The 22,381-nt window shown below is 30.9% G+C and overlaps 3 protein-coding genes across 7 annotated transcripts; 1 reads left to right on the top strand and 2 right to left on the bottom strand.

Annotated features, from left to right (window-relative positions):
• The first annotated feature begins 1,421 nt into the window (after window positions 1-1,421).
• pic (DNA damage-binding protein pic) lies at window positions 1,422-5,694 on the top strand. Its single transcript, XM_035080454.1, has 4 exons — window positions 1,422-1,648; window positions 1,747-1,895; window positions 1,979-5,101; window positions 5,306-5,694. Exons 1-4 carry the CDS (start codon window positions 1,579-1,581, stop codon window positions 5,387-5,389), a joined length of 3,426 nt encoding a protein of 1,141 aa, XP_034936345.1. The 5' UTR covers window positions 1,422-1,578; the 3' UTR covers window positions 5,390-5,694.
• A 63-nt stretch (window positions 5,695-5,757) lies between these two features.
• On the bottom strand, window positions 5,758-6,857 carry LOC118065293 (ADP-ribosylation factor-like protein 16). Its single transcript, XM_035080473.1, has 2 exons — window positions 6,467-6,857; window positions 5,758-6,120 (listed from the first exon to the last, which is right to left on the bottom strand). Exons 1-2 carry the CDS (start codon window positions 6,674-6,676, stop codon window positions 5,758-5,760), a joined length of 573 nt encoding a protein of 190 aa, XP_034936364.1. The 5' UTR covers window positions 6,677-6,857.
• A 339-nt stretch (window positions 6,858-7,196) lies between these two features.
• On the bottom strand, window positions 7,197-22,115 carry LOC118065279 (uncharacterized). 5 transcript variants are annotated; one of them, XM_035080452.1, is made up of 7 exons: window positions 21,480-22,115; window positions 13,392-21,398; window positions 9,448-13,334; window positions 7,973-8,566; window positions 7,770-7,886; window positions 7,614-7,685; window positions 7,197-7,512 (listed from the first exon to the last, which is right to left on the bottom strand). In XM_035080452.1, exons 2-7 carry the CDS (start codon window positions 21,301-21,303, stop codon window positions 7,429-7,431), a joined length of 12,666 nt encoding a protein of 4,221 aa, XP_034936343.1. In that variant the 5' UTR covers window positions 21,304-21,398; window positions 21,480-22,115; the 3' UTR covers window positions 7,197-7,428. The 5 variants fall into 5 exon arrangements, with proteins under 5 accessions (XP_034936343.1, XP_034936341.1, XP_034936342.1 ...); XM_035080450.1 differs by having other exon boundaries at window positions 9,448-21,398; window positions 21,791-22,115; XM_035080451.1 differs by having other exon boundaries at window positions 9,448-21,398; window positions 21,914-22,115.
• Between the last annotated feature and the right edge of the window lie 266 nt (window positions 22,116-22,381).

Genomic DNA, 22,381 nt, shown 5'->3' with positions numbered 1-22,381 from the left:
CACGTTAAAATGTCGAAATATGTTGAAATCCAGAAATTGTAAAATCAAACGATCATAATAATTTTCTCGTAGCAAATTAAAATAATCATAGTAAACTGTGCGAAATTATTAATAAAAAAGTTTTTTCAATTTTTAGGACCAACCGTTTTATTGTTTGTACAATACCTCCCTCTTTTGGGACCTTTAACCTTGAATAACTTTGAAATGGTAGGTCCCCTGAAAAAAAACATAGAACATAAAATATTTGCAAGAAAATTCTCTACAAAAAAGTACTTTAGTTTTTTGTTGTAGGACCAACCGTTCTCGAGATATAAGTTTGAAACCTTCGCCAGTTTTGTATTGTAATTCTTTTTTTGCCCATAAAAAAAAAAACTAATCGACCAATTTTATTTAAAATCTTTTCACCTGTTCTTTGTCACATTCTTTATCGAATGCAATTGATCCGAAGTGGATATCTTAATTAGTTTTTGAGAAACCGTGAACGAAAGAAATAACTTGCAACCCGAACGCACATACGTACATACGTACGTACGTACGTACGTACGTACATACATACATCTTCTTAAAAACTATCGATATGAACTCCTCACATGTTAAAACATCGAGATCTGTCAAAATTCCAGCGTCGCCAAATCGGACCATTACAATAACTTCCTAATGGGAAGTTAAAAAAACGGCTCCATCGAATTTGTTTAAATTTCCTTCACATCTTCTTTATAATAATATCTTTCGAATTAATTTTGGCTGAAGTTGATATCTTGATCCGTTCTTAAGATATTGAAAACGAATAAAATGCTGACGTCCGTACATATATACATACATACACACATCATTCTAAAAATATGTCAGTATGCTTGCAAATATCTTGAAACGTGGAGATTTAATGAAAATTCAAATTTCACCAATCGAACCAATTACAATAACTTCCTAATGGGAAGTTAAAAATGACATTGATAGGCTTGAACACAAAACCTAAGTTTTCGTAGTCGAGTGTGTTACCTCTGAGCTGTTACAAAAATATCAATTGGTTTTATAGCTTCTATGTATGTTGCAACCAGAGCCGGACCTTTTCCATTTAAAAATTGGTGCTTGAAAATAAACTGGTTTAGGATTCTTATAATGAGAGTAAAAGAGAACACAAATCTTTTCTCTTTTCTCCCTTAGATTAAGGAGCGTGGCTAAGATAAACCGTTACAGCGCTATCGCTCGATGGGTTCACAGAAACTTTTATGTTGTGACTGAGATTACCGACATGTTGACCGAAACTCCGTCCGGATTTTTAACACAGCATTGGACTTCTATACTGGTCTCTCTTCTCTGACAGTATTCTTAGATTCCCTCTCCCTCTTTTATTTGTACAAGCAATAACAGTTTAAGAATAATATAATAGATGACTCTACAGCTGAATTCTGGAAGTCCAATTTGGTTTTTCAACGTGAACTTGTGGCCAACTTTATGGCACATGGAATTGAAAAGCACCTATATTTGCAAATAATCCAAAGAAAAGTTTTGTTAATTGTATTTTTTTTTGTGAGATATTAGTAGCAATATTTAATCATTAAAGAGTAATAAAATATTATGAAAAGTATGGCTCATCATTATGTAGTAACAGCACACAAACCTACGGCGGTTAACGCTTGTGTTACCGGTAAGTTAAGCAATGATAACCTAAAAAGTATTTTTTAATACAAAACAATCATTATTCGATGCGAAAAATTGAATGATGCATTTAAATAATTATTTTAGGAAATTTTACATCCCCTACTGATCTTAATCTAATCCTTGCTAAAAATATGCGCCTAGAAATTTATCTTGTTACTCCAGAAGGATTAAGGCCACTAAAAGAAGTTGGCATTTATGGAAAAATTGCCGAGATAAAATTTTTCAGGCCTCCTGTAAGATATTATATTTTCTTTCGTTTTTATTTAACAACGTAATTATTAAATTTCTCTAAAATTTTTTGATTTACACTTTTCAGCACGAAAAGAAGGATTTATTATTTCTTCTTACATATAGATATAATGCAATGATTTTAGAATGTGTTGGAGATGGTGAAGAAATTGAAATAATTACAAAAGCACATGGAAATGTAGCTGATAGAATAGGAAAACCATCTGAAACAGGAATAAAAGCAGTAATTGATCCAAAAGCAAGAGTCATTGGTTTGAGACTTTATGATGGACTATTTAAAATAATTCCCCTTGATAAAGATAACCCCGAATTGAAAGCCTCTTCGATTAGAATGGATGAACAATTAGTTCAAGATGTAGATTTCTTATATGGATGTGCTAATCCAACACTGATAATTATTCATCAAGATATTAATGGTCGTCATGTAAAAACACATGAAATTTCACTGAAAGACAAAGAATTTGTTAAAACTCTTTGGAAGCAGGATAATGTTGAACGAGAAGCAATGATGGTAATTCCAGTTCCATCTCCAATATGTGGAGCAATAATAATTGGTCAAGAAAGTATTTTATATCATGATGGAACAACTTATATTGCAGTTGTTCCACCCATAATTAAATATAGTACTATCACTTGTTACGCTAAAATTGATGCACAAGGACTTAGGTACTTATTGGGAGATTTAGCTGGTCATTTGTTTATGTTGTTTTTGGAACAAGAAAAGAAACCTGATGGGACAACAGTTGTGAAGGATTTAAAAGTCGAGCTATTAGGTGAAGTGAGTATACCAGAGTGTATCACATATTTAGATAATGGAGTAATATTCGTAGGAAGTCGTATGGGAGATTCCCAACTTATTAAATTGATAACGAAAGCTGATGAAAATGGATCTTATTGTGTACCAATGGAGACATTTACAAATTTGGCACCAATTGTAGATATGGCAATTGTAGATTTAGAACGTCAAGGTCAAGGACAAATGGTTACTTGCTCTGGAGCTTTTAAAGAAGGGTCTTTAAGAATTATTAGAAATGGTATTGGTATTCAGGAACATGCTAGTATTGATTTACCAGGAATTAAAGGCATGTGGGCTCTTAAAGTAGGTGGAGGGAATTATGATAATACTTTAATCGTTGCTTTCGTTGGACAAACAAGGATATTAACATTAAATGGTGAAGAAGTTGAGGAAACTGAAATTCCTGGCTTTGTAGCTGATGAACAGACTTTTCATACGGGCAATGTAACTGATGATTTATTTATTCAAATCACTCCTACATCTGCTAGGTTGATTTCTAATGAAACAAAAACTGTTGTTTCTGAATGGGAACCAACAAATAAACGAACTATCAGTGTCGTTGCATGCAACGGAAAACAAGTACTTTGTGCTACCGGAAATGATGTTTTTTATATGGAAATAATTGACAATAGAATTGTACCTAAAGGTATCACAACACTTCAACATGAAGTAGCATGTCTAGATATTTCACCTCTCGATGGCTGTAATGAAGCCAAAATTGCCACTGTCGGTTTATGGACAGATATATCTATTAGAATTCTCACTCTTCCTGCTTTAGAAGAAATAAATAAGGAATTACTTGGTGGAGAGATTATTCCAAGGTCCGTTTTGATGACTTGTTTCGAAGGAAATACGTACTTACTTTGCGCGCTTGGAGATGGAAGTATGTATTATTTTACTCTTCAAAAAGATACGGGAAATTTGTCTGATAAGAAAAAAGTTACACTTGGAACTCAACCGACAGTTTTAAGAACATTTAGGTCGCTCTCTACTACTAATGTTTTTGCCTGCAGTGATCGTCCTACTGTCATTTATTCGTCAAACCACAAATTAGTTTTTAGTAATGTCAATCTAAAAGAAGTTAATCATATGTGTTCATTAAATGCGGAGTCTTATCCAGACAGTTTAGCACTAGCAACAGATAGTACTGTAACGATCGGTACTATTGATGAAATACAGAAACTTCATATTAGAACCGTACCCCTAGGAGAATCTCCAAGACGTATCACATACCAGGAATCTTCTCAAACATTTGGAGTTATTACAATGCGTGTTGATATTCAAGAAAATAATGGCGTTAGTATTGTTAGACCATCAGCTTCAACCCAGGCTGCTTCTACGTCAAGTAGCAGTCAAGTTTCATCACATAATAAACCAGGTCATACTACTTCTAGTGAAATAGGTCAGGATATTGAAGTAAATAACCTATTAATCATCGACCAACATACTTTTGAAGTTCTACACGCTCATACGTTAATGCCTAATGAATATGCACTATCTTTAATTTCTACAAAACTTGGAGAAGATCCAACATCTTATTTTGTAGTTGGTACAGCTCTTGTAAATCCTGATGAGACAGAACCGAAAATGGGAAGAATATTGTTGTATCACTGGAGTGATGGAAAACTTACACAAGTAGCTGAAAAAGAAATTAAAGGATCTTGTTATTCACTAGTTGAATTCAATGGAAAACTTCTTGCAAGTATAAACAGTACAGTTCGTCTCTTTGAATGGACAGCTGAAAAAGAATTAAGACTTGAATGTAGTCATTTCAATAATATAATTGCACTTTTTTTAAAGACAAAAGGAGACTTTGTATTAGTTGGAGATTTAATGAGATCTTTTACGTTGCTCCAATATAAAACTATGGAAGGTAGTTTTGAAGAAATTGCTAGAGATTATAATCCGAACTGGATGACTGCCATTGAAATTCTTGATGATGACACTTTTCTTGGTGCTGAAAATTGTTTTAATCTATTTGTGTGCCAAAAAGATAGTGCAGCTGCCTCTGAAGAAGAGAGACAACAGATGCAAGAAGTTGGACAGTTTCATCTTGGAGACATGGTAAATGTTTTTAGACATGGTTCTTTAGTTATGCAACATTTAGGAGAATCTAGTACACCAACTCAAGGTTGTGTACTTTTTGGAACTGTCAGTGGAGCTATTGGTTTAGTAACACAAATTCCTGCACCTTTCTATGAATTTCTTCGTAATCTAGAAGACCGACTTACTTCAGTAATTAAAAGCGTTGGAAAAATTGAACACAGCTTTTGGCGAAGTTTTAATACTGAATTAAAAGTCGAAGCTTGTGAAGGTTTTATTGATGGAGATTTAATTGAAAGCTTCTTAGATTTGAGTCATGATAAAATGGCTGAAGTTGCTATGAGTCTTATGGTAAGTTTTTATATTTTATGTTATTCAAATTTAATTTATTGAATATTTATTTGATCATTTTTGATGAAATTTCAGATTATTTTTTAGACACTAAAAACTCGAAAAAGTAGTTGATAAAAATTTTTTCTTTTGTACATTTTCAAATTAAAAAAAATTTTTTTTTTTAAATTAATAAAAAATAACCAGATTGATTATTATTTGTAGGTTGATGATGGGAGTGGTATGAAGAAAGAAGCTACAGTAGACGATCTTGTAAAAATAGTTGAAGATCTAACAAGGATACATTAATCTTCTTTTAAAATTTTGTTATATATAATACTTTTAAGCAATGAACACTTTTTACAGTTCCATGAATTAATATAAAATCATTTAAAAATAGAATTTACATAAAAAATGATAAAGAATAGAAAATCCGTCATAATGACAAAAATGTTTGAAAGACGAAAAGTGATATTGAAATATTTGTTCGCTCTTTGTAAACTTGAGGATGAGCAAAAAAATTACAGCTCATGCTGTATGAAAAAGAATAATTATTCTAAAATCAGCTTTATACCTTTCTAAGTTGTATTATAAAATAAAAAAAAAGGAAATCATTTACACAGTATTCAATAACTAATTAATTTATATTATAATAAATACATTTGATTGAACATGATTCACTTTTTGGCAATAGCAGCATTTGCTAAAGCAGCTGCAGCAGCATTACCAGTGGATCCTGTAGCTTTCAAAGTATCTGGATCAAATAACCAGTCTCTTATTTCTTCTATACCTTGACCTGTCATTCCACTAGCTTCGATGACGGTAATTTTTTGATTTACTTCTCGTTTTAATCGATTAAAGTGTAGCATTAGAAGAGCTTCATTTCTCATTTGACGATATGAAAGATCCATTTTACTAAGTATAAAACATACTTTAATATGCTGAAGTTTTGGTTCAATTAACAATGAATAGAAAAGTACTCCAGTAGCACTAATTTGACAAAGATTACTTGCATCTATGACGTAAATGATTTTATAAACCTGCAGATTTTTGCATATAATAATATACAATTCTTCAATATTTATTTTAAGAATTATTTTTAATATTGTTAAGAATTTGAAACAATCTTATACGATTAGACAGCTAAATAATAAATGATTATATTAAATTATAATTATACTATTTTTAGTATCATCAGAACTAGTTAATAATTGTCAATAGTTTGATAAATTTTTAGGCCATTTACAAAAATAATTATTAATATCAGAATATATCAAATCATGACTTGTATTTTTTAGAAGTATGTGATAAATTTAGATACATAAAAAGTGTCAGATAATATTGTTAAAAATTTTGGTATTGACATATAGCTTTAATAAAAATTACCCTCTCAAAATAATGTTTCCAAATGGGAGCCATGCTACCGCCTATTTCCCTTACGATCATGTCGAAATGTCCATCTTTACTACGTATTGTAAAAAGATTAATTCCATTTGTAGGAACTGTATGTGATGCATCATCAATTGCTTCATTTCCTTGAAGTTTTTTCATTAACAAAGTTTTACCAGATTTTGTAGGACCAAGACACAAACACATACTTAAATAATTAATTTAATAAATCAATATAGAGCTATTTACATATATTTGGTTTACGAAAATAAAAAGATTATTATGAAAGGGATATAGAAGATACTTAAAATCGATCAAACAACTAATAGTGGTATACGTATATTAACAATCAGATGATATTAAGATGTTGTGTTGTCAATTTTCAGTATTATAAAAGTAAAGAAAAAATTCTTTCCCAAAATAAAATTAACATAATAATTCAATAAATATCTCACTAATTATAATTATTCATTTCTAATTAGATTTGCACTACTTTCATAATGAACAGAAATAACTTTTTACACTATGAATATTATATTATCATAACTCTATTAGGGATTATTTTGATAGAATTATTTAATTATTCTTTTATATATAATCAATTAATGCACATAAATATGTATGTATATATAGAATCAATTATGTAAAAATCAATAAGTTTAAAAAAAATTGAATTAATTTAAATTATGCATAACATAAATACTGCATCAACTACATGTTGATAATAAATTGTCCTAAAATATTAAAATTTTTTGAGAAACTTTTTACAGTATTTTTGTACAAAGTTTAAAATGTTACTATGTGCAATAGTATATATTATATGTACAATGTTATACTTGAAATATTTTGTCGCTCTTATGCGGGATATTGTCTTCGATTGCATTTATAAAAGAACAAATTTTATAATATTATTTTTGACTAGATGTTCCAGGCACTTTGATGGGAGCATTCAATTAATTTCACGTTCGATCAGTGATCATATTTCTTATCTGATTAGGCATTCTCCATGCATGTAGACGCCTGTCTTTGCTACCGGCTATGATCTGATAAAATAACAAATATCATTAAATATCTTATTATTTGCTAATAGATACTTTGATTTTTCTTATAAATTATAAATATTAATGTCATTATGTATACATACTTCATCATTTACAATTTCTAAACTCAATAGCATATTGCCAGGCCCAGGGATACTGCATATCAATTTTAGATCCTAAATAATGTAAATATTGATTGAAAATGTATAATTTAAACATCGTATTATTGAAAAAAAAATTTCATATTCGTGTTTACTCACATTTGTATCGAAGACATATATATTCCCATCATAGCAACCGGCAAACAACAATTGTTTATAAAGTCGCATGCAAACAATACCAACACCGGCAGTGTACTGAGCAACTTGTTCTCCACTCTATAAAGTCATAAAATAGATTGTTAATTTTTAGTTTAACCTACAAAAAATTTAATGTAATTATACAAAAATAAACTTTTACTTACAATAAAATCAAAGACTGGAATCGAAGTGTTACTGGTCCCGCAATAAACAAGATTCTTATCCATCAACAAACTATAGACAGTATGATTTCTCTGACCAGATATTGTACGTAGAAATAATCCATTTTGTGCATCCCTAATAGTGATAGGTTGATTACGAGAAGCAACAATCAGAATTTTTCGCGGTCCTTCAGTTGAAGCTCGAAGTGCAAGTATTGGTTTATCAGAAAAGTCTAATTTATCTTCTCTCAAACAGCCAGATTTAATATCATATCGAGAAATGTGACCTGACTTGGTTCCAATAAAAATATTTCCCCAAGCTTGATCCATACATTGAATAGGACTTCCAATTTCAGATATATGACGATCTAATGACCCATTTATAACATCGTAACATCTTAAGGTTGCATCGAGAGAACCAGAAAACAAATTCCATCTTGTATTTCCACTTTCAGCTGTTCCAGGAACTTCATGAATATATAAACAAGTAACTGCTGCATCATGACCTTTATAGATATTTAATATACCATTGGACCTTTGACTATATCTATATATTGCTCCGTCTTCACTGGCTGCTAAAAAGGAATCACCAAAGACCTAAAAGAGAACCCCCTATCAAGGTAAATAGTTTAGACAACAAAGGAACAACGAGTAAAGTAACAAGGTGCTAAGGTTGCGATTGATGAGTCCTTCTTAAACCTTTTGAAACCTCTAAGTGTGAAAAAAATTTATGAAGTGTAAGACTTGGTTATTGTTAACTCAAAAAAAGACTTAAAATTTCAATCACTCTGTATTAGTTACAAACGTAAAAAAATATGAAAGCTTTTGATCAAGTTTGAATAGCATAATGATTTTTAAAAAAGAAAATACCATTGAAAGTAATTTGTCGCCATTTTATCATTTTTGATTTTCCAATTTTCTTTTCATGCAGTTCAGATTCAATAAGCCAATTTCTTCATATTTTTGCATTGCATAAAAAATTAATATTTGCCATAAAAAAACCCCAATATAAAGTATTTATATTAATTGAAAAAAAAAAAAATTTTTTTTCAGTATACCACAAAAGCACCAATTTTGTTTATTATATCGTTTATTATCCATTTGTTTGACTGAGCTATGAAGTTAGTGTAAGTGTGTAAATAAAAGGTGTAATGAGAAAGCAGTAATTTTGTTGTCATAAAGTCAATTGACTTTATTTATGATAGAAATTATTATAAAATCAAATGAAAAAGTATTATTAATGAACCGATAAATCATAAAAAATAATACTTATTACGCAGTAAGTACAAATGATTATTTATAATTGTGGTATGTTCACGTTTAAACATAACAATATATTTATAACAAACGTTTGAATAAAATGTTAATAAAGAAAACGAAATAATAACATTATTAAGCAAACAAAATATAAAATCTATCAATTAATTTGAATATTTTTTTATTTTTAAATCGCTATCGGTTAACCGAGTGAGCTTTACCTTAATATCAAGAATCGGTCCTTTGTGAACAGTATACTGTGTCCTACGAGGTTCTTCACTTTCAATGTCTTTTGAATAAATAAGATTGGAAGCATTTGTTGCTGGAGATTGTTTTTCTAAAATTTCAATGTCTGATTCCAAAATTTCAGGTTCTTCATCATTATCACGATACTCATCAAAGTCTGATTCCGCAATATCGACGTTTTGTGGTGACTCTGCAAATTCTGAACTTATTGAAGAATTGTTGTCATTCTGATCTCTGGAATCTTGAATACTATCATCTGCTAAAGAATCTAGAGTATCCATAGTTTGAAGATCATCAACTTCTTCAACTTGAATGAGTTCCATTGAGTCATCGTCACTATGATTTTTATCTTCATCACTAATAGAAGGTCTCTTAGACTCTCTTGGAGGCGTTTCTTGTCGAGGTATAATTTCTTGTAACATCCAATTATTAATTCTTGACAATCCATGCGATTTAAGAAAACTCGAATAAAGGCTGGGTTCACGATATATTTGTTTACAATCTATTAACCTTACTTTACATTTTCTCATTAAGTTAATGTCTGAATCACCGAGCCTTTTCTGTTTTCTTTTCCGTCGAGTTGATCTACTATCTATTTTAGTAGTTTCTCTACTTCTTGAATTTGTGGTAGATTTTTTTCTACTATTTACAGAGGAGCTTGAAGAGCTGCCTGAAGTTGGTCTACTCTTTAAGTCCATTTCAGGAGGAGAAGTATCTCGAGAACTAGGTGATTTTTCTACTCTTGTAGATCGTGAACGACTTCTAGATGTTCTGTTACTATCGTCTGATTGTCTAGAACTTCGTGAACTTCTTCGACTTGCTAGAAGATTTTTATTTTTATTACTTTTCTCTCGTTTTTTCTTTGAAACTTCATCATTGTCAATGTCTTTTTCAACTGATGATTCTTCGTCATCCATAACTTTCGATTTAGTTTTTATTTTTTCTCGTTTTTTCTTCAAAATTTCTTCATTTTCAACATTTTCTTCAATTGATGCTTCTTTTTCTTCAGTAATTTTTTTTATTTCTTTTCGTGTTAATTTTATTTTTTCAGAATCTCTTATTGTTGATTTTTCCAGCTCAACATCTTTAGGTACATTCTTTGGAACTTCTAAATCTTTCACTATAAATTTCGATCTATCATTTTCATTCACTGTAGAGCTTGGAGTCTCAATTTCTTTTACAGCAGATTTTAAGCTCTTAGTTTCTTCAATTATACATATGAATTTTTCACTTGTTTTTATTATAGATTTTGGTCTTTCAATTTCTTTCGTTGCAGATTTCGGTCGTTTATTGTTTGTTTCTTTTATTGAATACTCAGATTTTTCTAATTCTTGCACAGCAGATTTAGATCTTACAGGTTCACAGAATGAATGTCCATATTTTTCAAGTTCTTTTACTATTGACGTTGGTCGTTCAATTTCTCTTTCTAATGAACTTTTCCTTTTCTTTAAGTTTTCTTCTTCATCTTGATTTATTGTATTTTCTTCTTCTTTATTCTCTTCTTCGACTTTATCATCACTTTTCTTTTTATTTTTTGTAGTTGTCGATTCTTTTAATTCTAAAAGTCTTTGACTATCATTCACACTTGTATCATCTATTTCTGATTCTTTATTATTTTCTTCGACATTAAAAATTTTTGTCTCCTCATTGGCATTTACCATTAATGGTGATTCTCGAGTAGTAATTTGATTTAAATCAAATCTAGATTTTTTCATTTCCAAATTAATGTCATTATCATAGCGACTGGAATGTGATGGAGATTCTGCCCAGTCTTGTAGTATTGTTGATTGTATTTCTGATATCTTTTGATTTTTTTCATAATTATTCATTTTTGCATCAGATTGTGTATTATTAATGTTATCTTCTTCAATTGGTGAAGATGATCTTACTAGTGTCGCTGATTCTTCTTGTCCTTTTTCAAGAATATCTGTAGAACTTATGTTGCTATTTTCTTCTTCGAAACTCGTATGTATCTCCAATCTATCATCGGAAATATCATCAAGACCGTCATCTTTTTCATCAATAAACCCAACAGAATCTAACGTAGTCCATTCTTCCTCATTTGGGTTATTTTCATTTTCACAATGTTCTTCAGTATTTTGTTCTGTTATTTGAAGTGGCTCAACAAAGTCTGGTGTTTTCGGATGAAAATCTTCTTTCTCTCTTATCTCTGTATCTAAGTAGTTTTTCTTACTATTATCTGTTTCAGTGCTTCCTTCTATGATTTGACTTTCTACCACTTCGGTTCTTGTTTCTATTTTATTTGAAGTTTCTCTAGTCTCTTCCATATTTGAATCATCTAATTTTTCAATTGTTGTTAACAGTTGATTATTAGATTCTTTTTCAAATCTGCATTGCTCATTATCTTTAGAAATAGAATTATCGTACAAATCATGAACTCGATTTGTTGCTACAGCATCAATAATTTCTTCTGTATGATCAATTCTTGGAGTTTCTTCATTATTGCTGCTTTTGTTAAGTTTTTTATTAAGCATTGACTGTTTCTTTTTCAATTTTTTTTTAGAAATGACATAAATAAGAGGCATTGTATCATCGAGATCAGAAGATACTAAATCTTCTTTTGTATTTGAATTTGATATTTTCTTTTTTGACGTCAGATACTTTGATTTTTTAGCTGCTTTCTCACGTTTCATACTTTCTTCTAGTAGAAGTAAACCAGTAGATCTTTCGGATTTTTCATGGAAGCTATCTATATGATCCCAAGTACTGTCATCAGAATAAATTAGATTGGGAACATCTTCAGAAATATTAAAATTTTCTTGACTCTGCTTTTTAGATAGTTCAAAATGTTCATTTTCATTATTTTTATCATTATCGACAGATAATTTATTCTTTCCATTACAACCACTCTCTTTATTTGCTTCTTCTGAACTATTTAAATCATTTTTTTTCAATAATTTTGTAAGATCTTGACTAACATTTACATTTTTTTCAATACTTATTGATGAAGATTTCTGAATTCGCTGTAATTCTTTTGGACTTGTAGATCTTCTTTTCTCTATAGATGTTTTTGGTTTAAAAGTTGTCAATAACTGTGATAATTTGAATGGTTTACGAGATGATTCTCTGATGTTTTTAGCAGCTATTGATGATTTTTTATGTTTATGAAGATATTCTTGTGAATTCATTTGTCGTTTAGCTTCTGGAGATCCATCTGTTTTTAAATTTTTATTTTTATTATGGCCTCTGTCTTCCTTGTGTTTTCTTTTTTTCGGCATTTTAGATATTGCAGTATTATTTAAACTTAATATTTTATTATTTTTCTCTTCAGTTTTAGAAAATTTATTTAATAACAAACTTTCGTGTTTTGGGGTACTAGAATACTCAGGTTTAGATTGAAGAAGTTCAACGACTGATGATGTTGATGCTTGCTTCATATCGCTTTCTGCCAATCTTGATACAACAACCCGCGGTGTCTTTACAGCCAGCTTGTCAGTTAATGATGTAGATAAATGAGATTTCACTTTAGGTGTTTTCGGCTCAGTCAATATTGGATGCTCTTCAGTTTGAACAGATGGCCATTTATCATCTTTTAACATTTGATAGAGAGCCATTTTCTCATCCATAAGTTTCTGAATAGCTAAATCAATCTCCTGCATTCTCATCATAACAGAATCTTTTGTAACTAATATAGGTTTAGTAATATTCGCCGTTATCGCTTCTTCAACTTTTTCTGCTGACAGTTTAGATTTCTTTCGATGATGATGACGTTTTTTATTTTTTTTCAGATCTCGGGGAGGTGTACGTGATTTACTTCTGCTTTTTCTCGATGAATCATCTTTTGACGAATACTTTTCTTGCTTCTTTGAGGTGTGAGATTGAATTGATGAAGTTGATATTTCTGGAAACATTTGCGTATTTTCTGTACTACCTGATATAGGTTCATAGTTTATGTTACCTTCTGTTTGTACGTGGTCCACAATGTTTAAAATATTTTCCTCAATAGTTGGAGACATTTGTGCATATTTCGAAGGCTTTCCTGATAGAATTTCTTCTAAGCTTTCCTCTATTTTATCTCGTTCAGGAAACTTTTTATTAGATTTTTCGTTGAAAGAATTTAATTCAATATCTTTATCAATACTAATGTCGACCGTTAAGGAATTATTTTTTAAAACGTCTGAAGTTGGTTCAATGTGATGTTCAGTTGGCCCCGTGGATTCTGGGTAATTATTTTCTGTATTTATTACGCCCTCTGTGAACCTAGTAGTGCTAATAATTGTAGCAACGTTTTCTCTAGAGTTGTCATCATCATGATTTTTATCATTGCTAATATCGTTATCAGCATTATTATTATTATTATCATCATCATCATCATCATTATCAGATAATTTAGACGAAAGTTGAAGAATTGGAGATGGTAAACGTTCTGGTGATGTCCCTTCAATTTCTTTCATTAATTCTTTGTCTGGAAAATCTGTGTCTTTTATTTGTTTAGATGAATTTTGACTTAAAATAAAACTATCATCAGTTTCTGGTGGCAAACAAGGACTTTCTAAAGCTGGAAGTGTTAAAGTATTTACTCCTTCATCTTCTCCAAATGGTTCATCAGCTGGAACATCTTCTATACTATCAATAGGTGAAGTTTCATCTAATTGATTATTGTAAATTGATCCCACTATATCAGCGTCATTTAAAATTTCGAATTCCATTGTTTCAGAAGTTGGAGATTTTGTATTTGAAAATGTAATTGGATCATCTAAAAATGAATTTCTGACATTATCTGCAGCTAATACTTTATCATGAAGCACCACAGATTTTGAAGAAAATGGCGTTTCAATATCTTCTGATTCATAAGTATTTAGTGTTTGAACTCTAAGTAAAGACGATTCTAATTCTTGTTCATGAGGAGACTGATCAATTATCTCTTCCGGTATTAAGTCAATTTCATCTTCATTTTTCGTACCACTAACATTCCAATCATTAGTTTCAGAAGACAATATCTCACTATTTTCTGATGTTTTAGACAAAAGCTCTGACTCTCTTAAAGTTAAGTCTTTTTTAGCTTCACCTGGTGATTCTGATAGAGAATTTATTTCTGGTAGTGGATTTTCAGAAAATACTTTATCATCTATCAATTCACCATCAGAAATATTTACAAATTCCTCTGTTGTAATTCTTTCCAATGTATTTATAATTTTAATTTCTTCAGAAGGCACTAAAGTACTACATTCTGAAATATCTTCGCTCAAACGATCTTCAGAATTATTGGATAAAGTTGATGAAAGTTTTTCTAACTCTTGGAGATGAGAAATTGATAGATTTTCTTCTTTTTCGGACAATAGTAACTCTTCTTTTTTTATTTCGTTTTCTTTTTCTTTTATTACCGATTGTATTTCAATAGTTTCTAATTTATTCATTGGCATATTTATAAGAGCTACTTCTTTAACTGAACAGTCATCAGATTTGAATGGTTTTTCTATACTTGTTTCTTCTGTAATATTTTCTGCATCAATTGAATTTTTTTTTCGATTACTTACCAAAAGTAACATATCTCCATTCCCATTATCTTTTTCAAACTGTAAATTGATTGAAATCGGTTGAACTTCACTACAAATGCTCGACTCATCAATTTCCTCTTTCATTTCCTTATTTAGTACTGGATTCGATAGTTCATTCAAATCTGTCGTATTTTCATGAATTGTTTTCTCAAGATTTTCATTTGTTTTATTTGATGATAACGTTGATTCATCATTGAAATTTTTTATAGGAATATATTGTTTGTTGGTTTCCATTATTTCAAATGTTACCGTATCAGGAAATCCATCACTCTGAATTTGTTTCGATGAAGTAAAATAATGGAAAAATTTTTGTGCCATTTTACCATGAGTATGGATTTTTTTGCATAAAGTTGATTTATCTTTTAAAACTATTTCTTTTGGCACTTCACACAATTCTTCAGCTAAATTGACTTGAGATACACTTAGTTCTTTTATGCTTATATCTTTTCCTTCTTCTAATTTACTCATTTTTTGTTTAAGTTTATTCTGCTGGTCGATTTCAATATTTATAGATGCCTTCTTTTCGTTTAAAATATTGGTGTTACTAGAAGCTGAAGACAATAGCACACTTTGGGCAGTTGTGTGAAAACTTTCTGAAGTTTTTATTTTTTTTTCGCCCATATTCAAAGTTTTAACAGACATTGACGACTTTGGACCAATTTTTGATTTTTTATTTTGAGAAGATAGCGGGTTATTCTTTAAAACTGCGATATTAGTAATGACAGGTTTTACAGGCTTTCTCTTCAATTTTTCTTTAAGTTTCATTTCCTTACTACCCTCAGATTTTATATTAGCAAATTTACTTTCCTCAATATTTTTATCTTTTGAAGTTTTTAACATTGAAGTAGATGTTGATGTTTGTGTTAATTTAGTACAAACTGGAATGTTAGAAATTTTAGAAGTTTCAGTCAAAGATTTCTCTTCAGTTTTGCAGATAGATGTTGTGTTACGAGGAATTTTCTGAACAATTTTTTCAATTTCTTCAGCTTCGGGAGTACTTGTGGTATTAATAGGTAGATTGGTAGTAGATTTAGAAGGTTCTGAAGATGTTATTAAACTCAATTGATTTTCACTTGCAGTTGGACATTTATTTATTGTTGGAAGTTTTAATAAATCTTGTGTCAAAACAGTTGGATTTTCTGCGATAGCTCTTCCTTTCTCTTGTTCTTGAAGCTTTCGTCGATGAGCACGCTCTTGGTATTGTTTAATGTCAAGTTTCCGTGGCCCAGAAGCTGTCGATGTTGTAATTTTCTCTGTTGTTATTGGAATAATTTTTGATGATTGTTCAGTCGTCAAATTAGTTTTTTGAACACATATTTGATTGTTGATAGACTCCTTTTCAGTAAAGAGTTGAGTCTCTATTGATGTTGGTTGATCAGTTTTTGTTTTTGTAAGCACTTCTGGCATTTGCTTTAACTGAGCTTTTGTCTTCGTATGTGGTACAGGGGATTGAGATGAACGCAAATTTGAAGGGCATGACGTTTTATTAGTTCTTGATGAAAAAGTTGGTGATGGTGATGCTGGAGAAATTTTTATGTTCGATATCACTGAATTAGTGACAATTGGATTGACTATTGATGATTGTTGGGGTGAAACTACAGTAGAAGTTTGTATTGTTGTACCAACTTTTGGACCAATATTTTTTATACTTTCTGAGGTCGTCATAGATGTTTGAGTAATTAAAGTAGTTTTTGAATGTATAATATGATTATCTGATTCATTTTCATCTTCTTCTTCTTTTAAAATTTCTTCAGTTGGTTCTTTTTTAATTTCATTTTCTCTTAACAACCACAAAGGCCGTTCCGCATTTTCATTTTCACTAATATTAGATAACGGTGAATGATGTCTACGTTTACGCTTCTTCTTTGGTTTCTTTTTTCTTCCTTTTCGGTCTTTCTCTTTTTTTCTTCTCTCTTTCTTTTTCGATCGCGATTTATGTGACCTGTGTTTTGCATTTTTTTCTCTACGTTTCTTTTCTATTTCTGCACTCACTTCATCTCGTATTTCTTCATTAATACTTTTCTTTTTTGCAATTTTTTCACGTTCTTTTATAAATCGTAAAACTTTGGATACATCTAAAGATTCTTCATCACTAACTGAACTAGAGCTACTTGAACTATCCGATTCAAGTCCACTAACACTTTCATTTTCACTTTCTGTAAGATTATTATTTTGTCCATCTGGTGGAGTATATGATGTATAATTTTTATTTGACTGAGTTGAGTATGTTATAATTTCTCGGCCATTGAGAATCATTTTTTGAGTTTTATGTGTTATCGTCCTATTTTCATCTTCATTTGAAATATGAGAAAAATCTCCATACCGTGCTTCATACTCTTCTTTAGTTAAATTGCGAAAATTATCAGGGTCGTCAATGCCCTTTCTTTTCCATGAACTTATAACACTGCTATTACTATGCGATTCTCGGTGTGACATATGTGATTGTTCTCGTTCAAGTGTTTCCATGTTAGTTGATGCAGTAGTTTTCAGTGAAAATGTTTTAGTCTTAGCTAGAACAGGAGAAAAAATTTCATCTAATTCTGCAGTAGGTATTTTATCACTTTCGGTATACGTCAATTCAATTTTTTTTACAGGCATTGTTGTTGAAATTCGCTCATTGGTAGTTATAGGACTGTTGATTAAAGACTGCAAAGTAGACTTAGCTTTGGCTCGTATACCAGCTACAAATATATCATCTAGGTCATCCATATTCAAGTTATCTATGGTAGAAGCTGACTGTATTGGAGTTACGGTACTACTTGTGGCCGATCGTTGAACGCTGGTATCAACCTCATTGCGTTTGTTCCGAGTCCGAAAATGTGTGCTAGTGTCCATAGTCGATGTGTATTTTGTCATGTCTATACTCTGTTTATCGATCTTCCTTGGTTTAGACATTTCATGAGTTGAAGAAGCAGGTGTATTGGTCTCAGGATATTGTGACGAGTCTATGGACACGGGTTTATCCATTTTTAATGATAACAAATCTTGATTAAGTGAAATCTGCGGTTCCGATTTGTCTGATGAATCTTCTAGATCAGTAGGCAATGGATCTAAATGTAATACCTCACTTAATTGATGTAGAAAAGTCGTTGGTAAATTGGTAATGTCAACTGTTGCTGCTGGATCGAGAATAGCCTGTAATTGACTCATAAAATCTTCATTATTATAATTACTACTGTTTTTCATTTTTTCATGTTCATTGAGTCTCATTTCTAAAGACAGAGATGATTTCTTTTCTTTAACGAGGTGTTGCATGGCAATGTCGAATTTACGAAGACTTGAATTATTTATCATATTTTGAATATCATTTTTACTCATCTTTAAAAAACGTGTAATTACGCGATTCTTCCAAGAAGACTCAGTCAAAGCAGGTGTTATTTTCTTTGCAGATAGTTTGTGTGTATATGTTTTTGCTTCGCTGATTTTCTCAGCGATAAATTCATTGTTAGTATCGTTTTTTTCTGATTTTGAACCAGATGTCAGTTGTGCTCTGCTGCTTTTTCTGGTCTTTCTTTGAATATCTTCGTAAGTATCAATTTTATCACTATATTTCTTACTCTCTCGTTTCTCTGATTCTTTTTCTTTATTTTTATTCTTAGTTTGTATTGAATCTTTATCCTTTTGATGACTATTTTCACTGGAAGAACTATCTTTTATTAATTTTGAACTTATTTTTTCTTGACTAGTATGATTATTTTGTTTTGTTTCAACTATTAGTGTACTAGTCATTGTCGTAGGAGCAACAACAGCAACAGCAGGTGATGAGAGTATTTTCAATTTTCTATTTTTCTGCTTATTCTCTTCCTCCATTGCTTCATTCATCCATTCTTCAGTCTTATTTAATTTTTTAAATTTCGAACTTAAATTAAACATCACTTTACGACGTCCGAGATCATCTGCTGGGCTTTCTTCTAAATAACATTTAACTTTTTCTTCAATGCTTTTATTTGTTTCTTCAACTAATGTATTTTTTTCATCTGTGATTTTATAATTGATTTCGGATGTTTTACTTTTCTTTTCTAATGATAATGTACTGTTTTCTTCTGGCAATCTTATTGAAGCTAAAGTCTGTTCTCTACTGGTTTCTTGTATATTTTCTGAATCGGGTTTCGGGTGTGGCCCATAACACGTCTCCTGTTTAGATTTTTTTGTTTTCTTCGGTTTGGTAGTAGGTTTATCTTTGTTATGCTCTCCAAATTTTGGGAGTGGAGGTAAATTAGGCAGCGTTGGAAAGTTAATAACATCTTCATCCTCTCCCATAACCATACATTGTTTAGCAAATTCCATAGCTTCTTTCATTTCACCAAGAACATCATCAACACTCAAATTAGGATCACCATTAGTTTCAGACTTATTTGTGACTCTTTCAACTGATAAAGAATCATTTACTGTCGAAGGCGGTAATGGTGGTTGAGACATTTGGGTCAGTGAATATTCCACAGGTGCAATTACTTGTGAATACGGCATCGGAACGGCTGGAACATATGGTACCATTGGATTGTAACCTGGGTGTCCATAACCAGGCATAGTAGATGGCATATTAATGGGAACACCGGTGGCAGGTGCAGATGGAATAATAGAAGGCATTGGAGGGAGATGAGTATTAAACGACTTGATTGTATCTGTTTGATTGTTAAGAATTGGAGGTGGCATTTGAGGATCAAAGTCAGGTATAATGGTTGATAAATTTCGTCGTGGATCAAATGCCGGTGGAGGTTGTAAAATTTCTTCATTTGTCGTAAACGATTGATTGACATGAGGAGGTGGTTTTCTTGGATCGAAATCAAGTGGAGGTTTTGAACTTTCTTTTTTCATCTTCCTTTTATTATAAGCACTAATGATATGAATTTTTTCACTTTTTGTATTTTTGGTTTCTTGTTTTTGACAGTTTTGATGAATTTGTTTTTCTGATTTATCATGTTCTGACGTTTCTGATAGACTTTCATTTGTCTTTAATGTATTTGGTGACAAAATATTCTTTGGATTGGATTTTTGGAGAGAACTTTTTGAGATACATTCTACAGATTCAGCAGTCATGATTGAAAAAGAATCTAATGAATTTTGGACGGTAGATGATTGAGAATTCGATAGGCTATCAATCGAAGTACTTCTCATCATATTACTTTGATTAATATTAATGACTGATTCGTCATCGATTGCATTTAATGAAATATCTTCTACATTCACATATTTTTTATTTTTATCTTCCGTTTCAATTACACTTGAAGCTTGAATAATTTCTTTTGAACTATTGAAAATAGCATCTCCAGTTATTTGATGTTCAGTGACTGTTTTTTCTGCATTTTTCAACCTAACTTTAGAATTTCGTTTTGATTTTTTTATCGACTTTTTAGTCCCATCATCAATATCAAGGTCTATAGATTCACTAGAATATTCAAGAGTAATCAACGGTAGTTGTTGTGTTTCTTCATTATTATCATTGCTATCATGTTGGATACTATTTGTTTCAGCACTTTCATCATAAGGTTCAATAATTAAATTTGGTTCTGTTGCAGAAGGATCGATTGTATTATCAATATCTACTCGGCCAATATCCTTTAAATCATTTAAAGTTAACTTTAGTTCAGGTGGACCATGTTTTAACTCCGGAATTGCCTTAATAGTATTTGCTTCTTTATCCGCAGCGGTCATGCTATCAATATTAAAATCTTCATACCAGTTTGATTCTTCTTCAGGTATAGCTCGATTGGTTAAAAGTTTTCTTTTTAATTCGTCAGCTGCTTCCGTTATCTTTTGCTGACGTTCTTCCTCTGAGCCAAGTAGAGGGGGAACTGGTTCATTAGGGATTATATTTTGTTCTTGTTGATGAAACGTGTTTTCTTTATATGGAGTATTATAATATGGTGGATTATAGTAATTATTTGATCCTCTATGCTCAGTAAATCTGAAATTACCTCCTCCACCACTATTACTTCTGAAGTGGCCTCTTCCACTTCGTGAATGATAAGATGCATTATTGTGATATTGAAATCTTACAGATGAATTTTGAAAAGGTTCCCCGCGATTGTGAGACCAAGTTGGTGGTTGATTATTACCCTGAAGACCATGTGGCTGCTCCCATCGTGACAATGATCGGTTTTGAGGCCAGTTTTCTTGCTGTTGATCACCTCTTCTACTTTGTCCTGATTGTGATGAAAATGATTGTGGTGGGTTGCTATAATTTCCTCTTGAATAATTTCCTCTATGTCTCGGCCCATTTCTTGAACCATCATTTCGTCCTCCTGATATTGGGCTATTAAATCTTGGCCCATGTGGTCCGAATCCGCGTCCTCGGAATCCACCACCACTCATCGCATATCAATAATGTTATTACTCATCTGCTTGTACAAGTCAATACTGTTCATGACATTTTGTTGAGTATTTGCAAGTAGAGTTTATAGGTATTCCTAAAAATAAATAGCAATCGTTTCATACTTTTGAAAAAATAATGAGCTCTAAATTATAAAAGTTAATAACAAATTATTTACATTTATCTAAAGCAGTTTTGAAGATCACCATAATTAACTCATCAGAATCATAACAGAATTGTCATACGTGTTAGTAATGATATATGTAATCAACATTTTAACACATACTAACAAAAATTGCATATTGTAGGCTTCTGAAGACACGCAATATCATTTCAAATGAGTCTAATAATTTTTATATATAAATATTAGAACACTGATAAACAGCAATAGATAAAAATTTTGATCAGTTATTGTCTATATTTATTTCACGTTTACAATGAAATGGTCGCAATCGTCGACATATCATAGACACTCCGTTTCATACTAACCTATTAATTCAGTAAAATAACTACTCAATAGTTATTAAAACATAAAAATCACAAAATTTCCATTTTTGACACTTTCCAATGGAATAATGGGTATTGATATAAGTATGACGATTCAATACTTACAATTTGTTATTACTAAGCTACATTACACGGAAATGTTCGAAATGCTATTTCACTTAGACAACACTCGTGTGTACCGCCAATCCAACTATTGACTGACTAATGTATGTTTATCACGATTGGATAAATTTCTAGGATACGTTTAGCCATTGGATATTTAAAACATTCTAAGAGAAGTATATTGTTTTTTGACTCTAAGTTTTTTTAGTGAAAGTTCACATATGGCTGTATAGAAAGTATATAATATACTGGAAACAGATAATGGCGCTGATCAAATAATTGTTCACAAAACCAAATACAACAACTAATTACAATTGATAAGTTGGAATCACTTCTTTACCAACAATCAATATAGTTGGTCAATACAGAAGCTGCATTTAACGACTGTGGTTATTAGTTGATTTTTATTTATCTAGATGTCTCTTCATGTACTTCGTAGTAAGTACTGACCTCCGTAGAAATTATTATAAC

The sequence above is a fragment of the Chelonus insularis genome, unplaced genomic scaffold (assembly GCF_013357705.1).
Source record: "Chelonus insularis isolate UGA/USDA-ARS -01 unplaced genomic scaffold, ASM1335770v1 contig_290_pilon, whole genome shotgun sequence".
Classification (NCBI taxonomy): Eukaryota; Metazoa; Arthropoda; class Insecta; order Hymenoptera; family Braconidae; genus Chelonus; species Chelonus insularis.
This window is presented reverse-complemented; position numbering and strand designations above follow the sequence as displayed.

Bases quoted from the DNA above. Each gene is read 5' to 3' on its own strand.
- pic (XM_035080454.1), top strand. From the start codon at position 1,579: ATGAAAAGTATGGCTCATCATTATGTAGTAACAGCACACAAACCTACG. The intron at 1,649-1,746 runs GTAAGTTAAGCA...TAATTATTTTAG, and splicing joins GGTTAACGCTTGTGTTACCG to GAAATTTTACATCCCCTACT. The intron at 5,102-5,305 runs GTAAGTTTTTAT...TATTATTTGTAG, and splicing joins AAGTTGCTATGAGTCTTATG to GTTGATGATGGGAGTGGTAT.
- LOC118065293 (XM_035080473.1), bottom strand. From the start codon at position 6,676: ATGTGTTTGTGTCTTGGTCCTACAAAATCTGGTAAAACTTTGTTAATG. The intron at 6,121-6,466 runs GTAATTTTTATT...AAAAATCTGCAG, and splicing joins GGAAACATTATTTTGAGAGG to GTTTATAAAATCATTTACGT.
- LOC118065279 (XM_035080450.1), bottom strand. From the start codon at position 21,303: ATGAGTGGTGGTGGATTCCGAGGACGCGGATTCGGACCACATGGGCCA. The intron at 8,567-9,447 runs GTAAAGCTCACT...GTTCTCTTTTAG, and splicing joins GACCGATTCTTGATATTAAG to GTCTTTGGTGATTCCTTTTT. The intron at 7,686-7,769 runs GTGAGTAAACAC...TACATTATTTAG, and splicing joins TATATGTCTTCGATACAAAT to GATCTAAAATTGATATGCAG.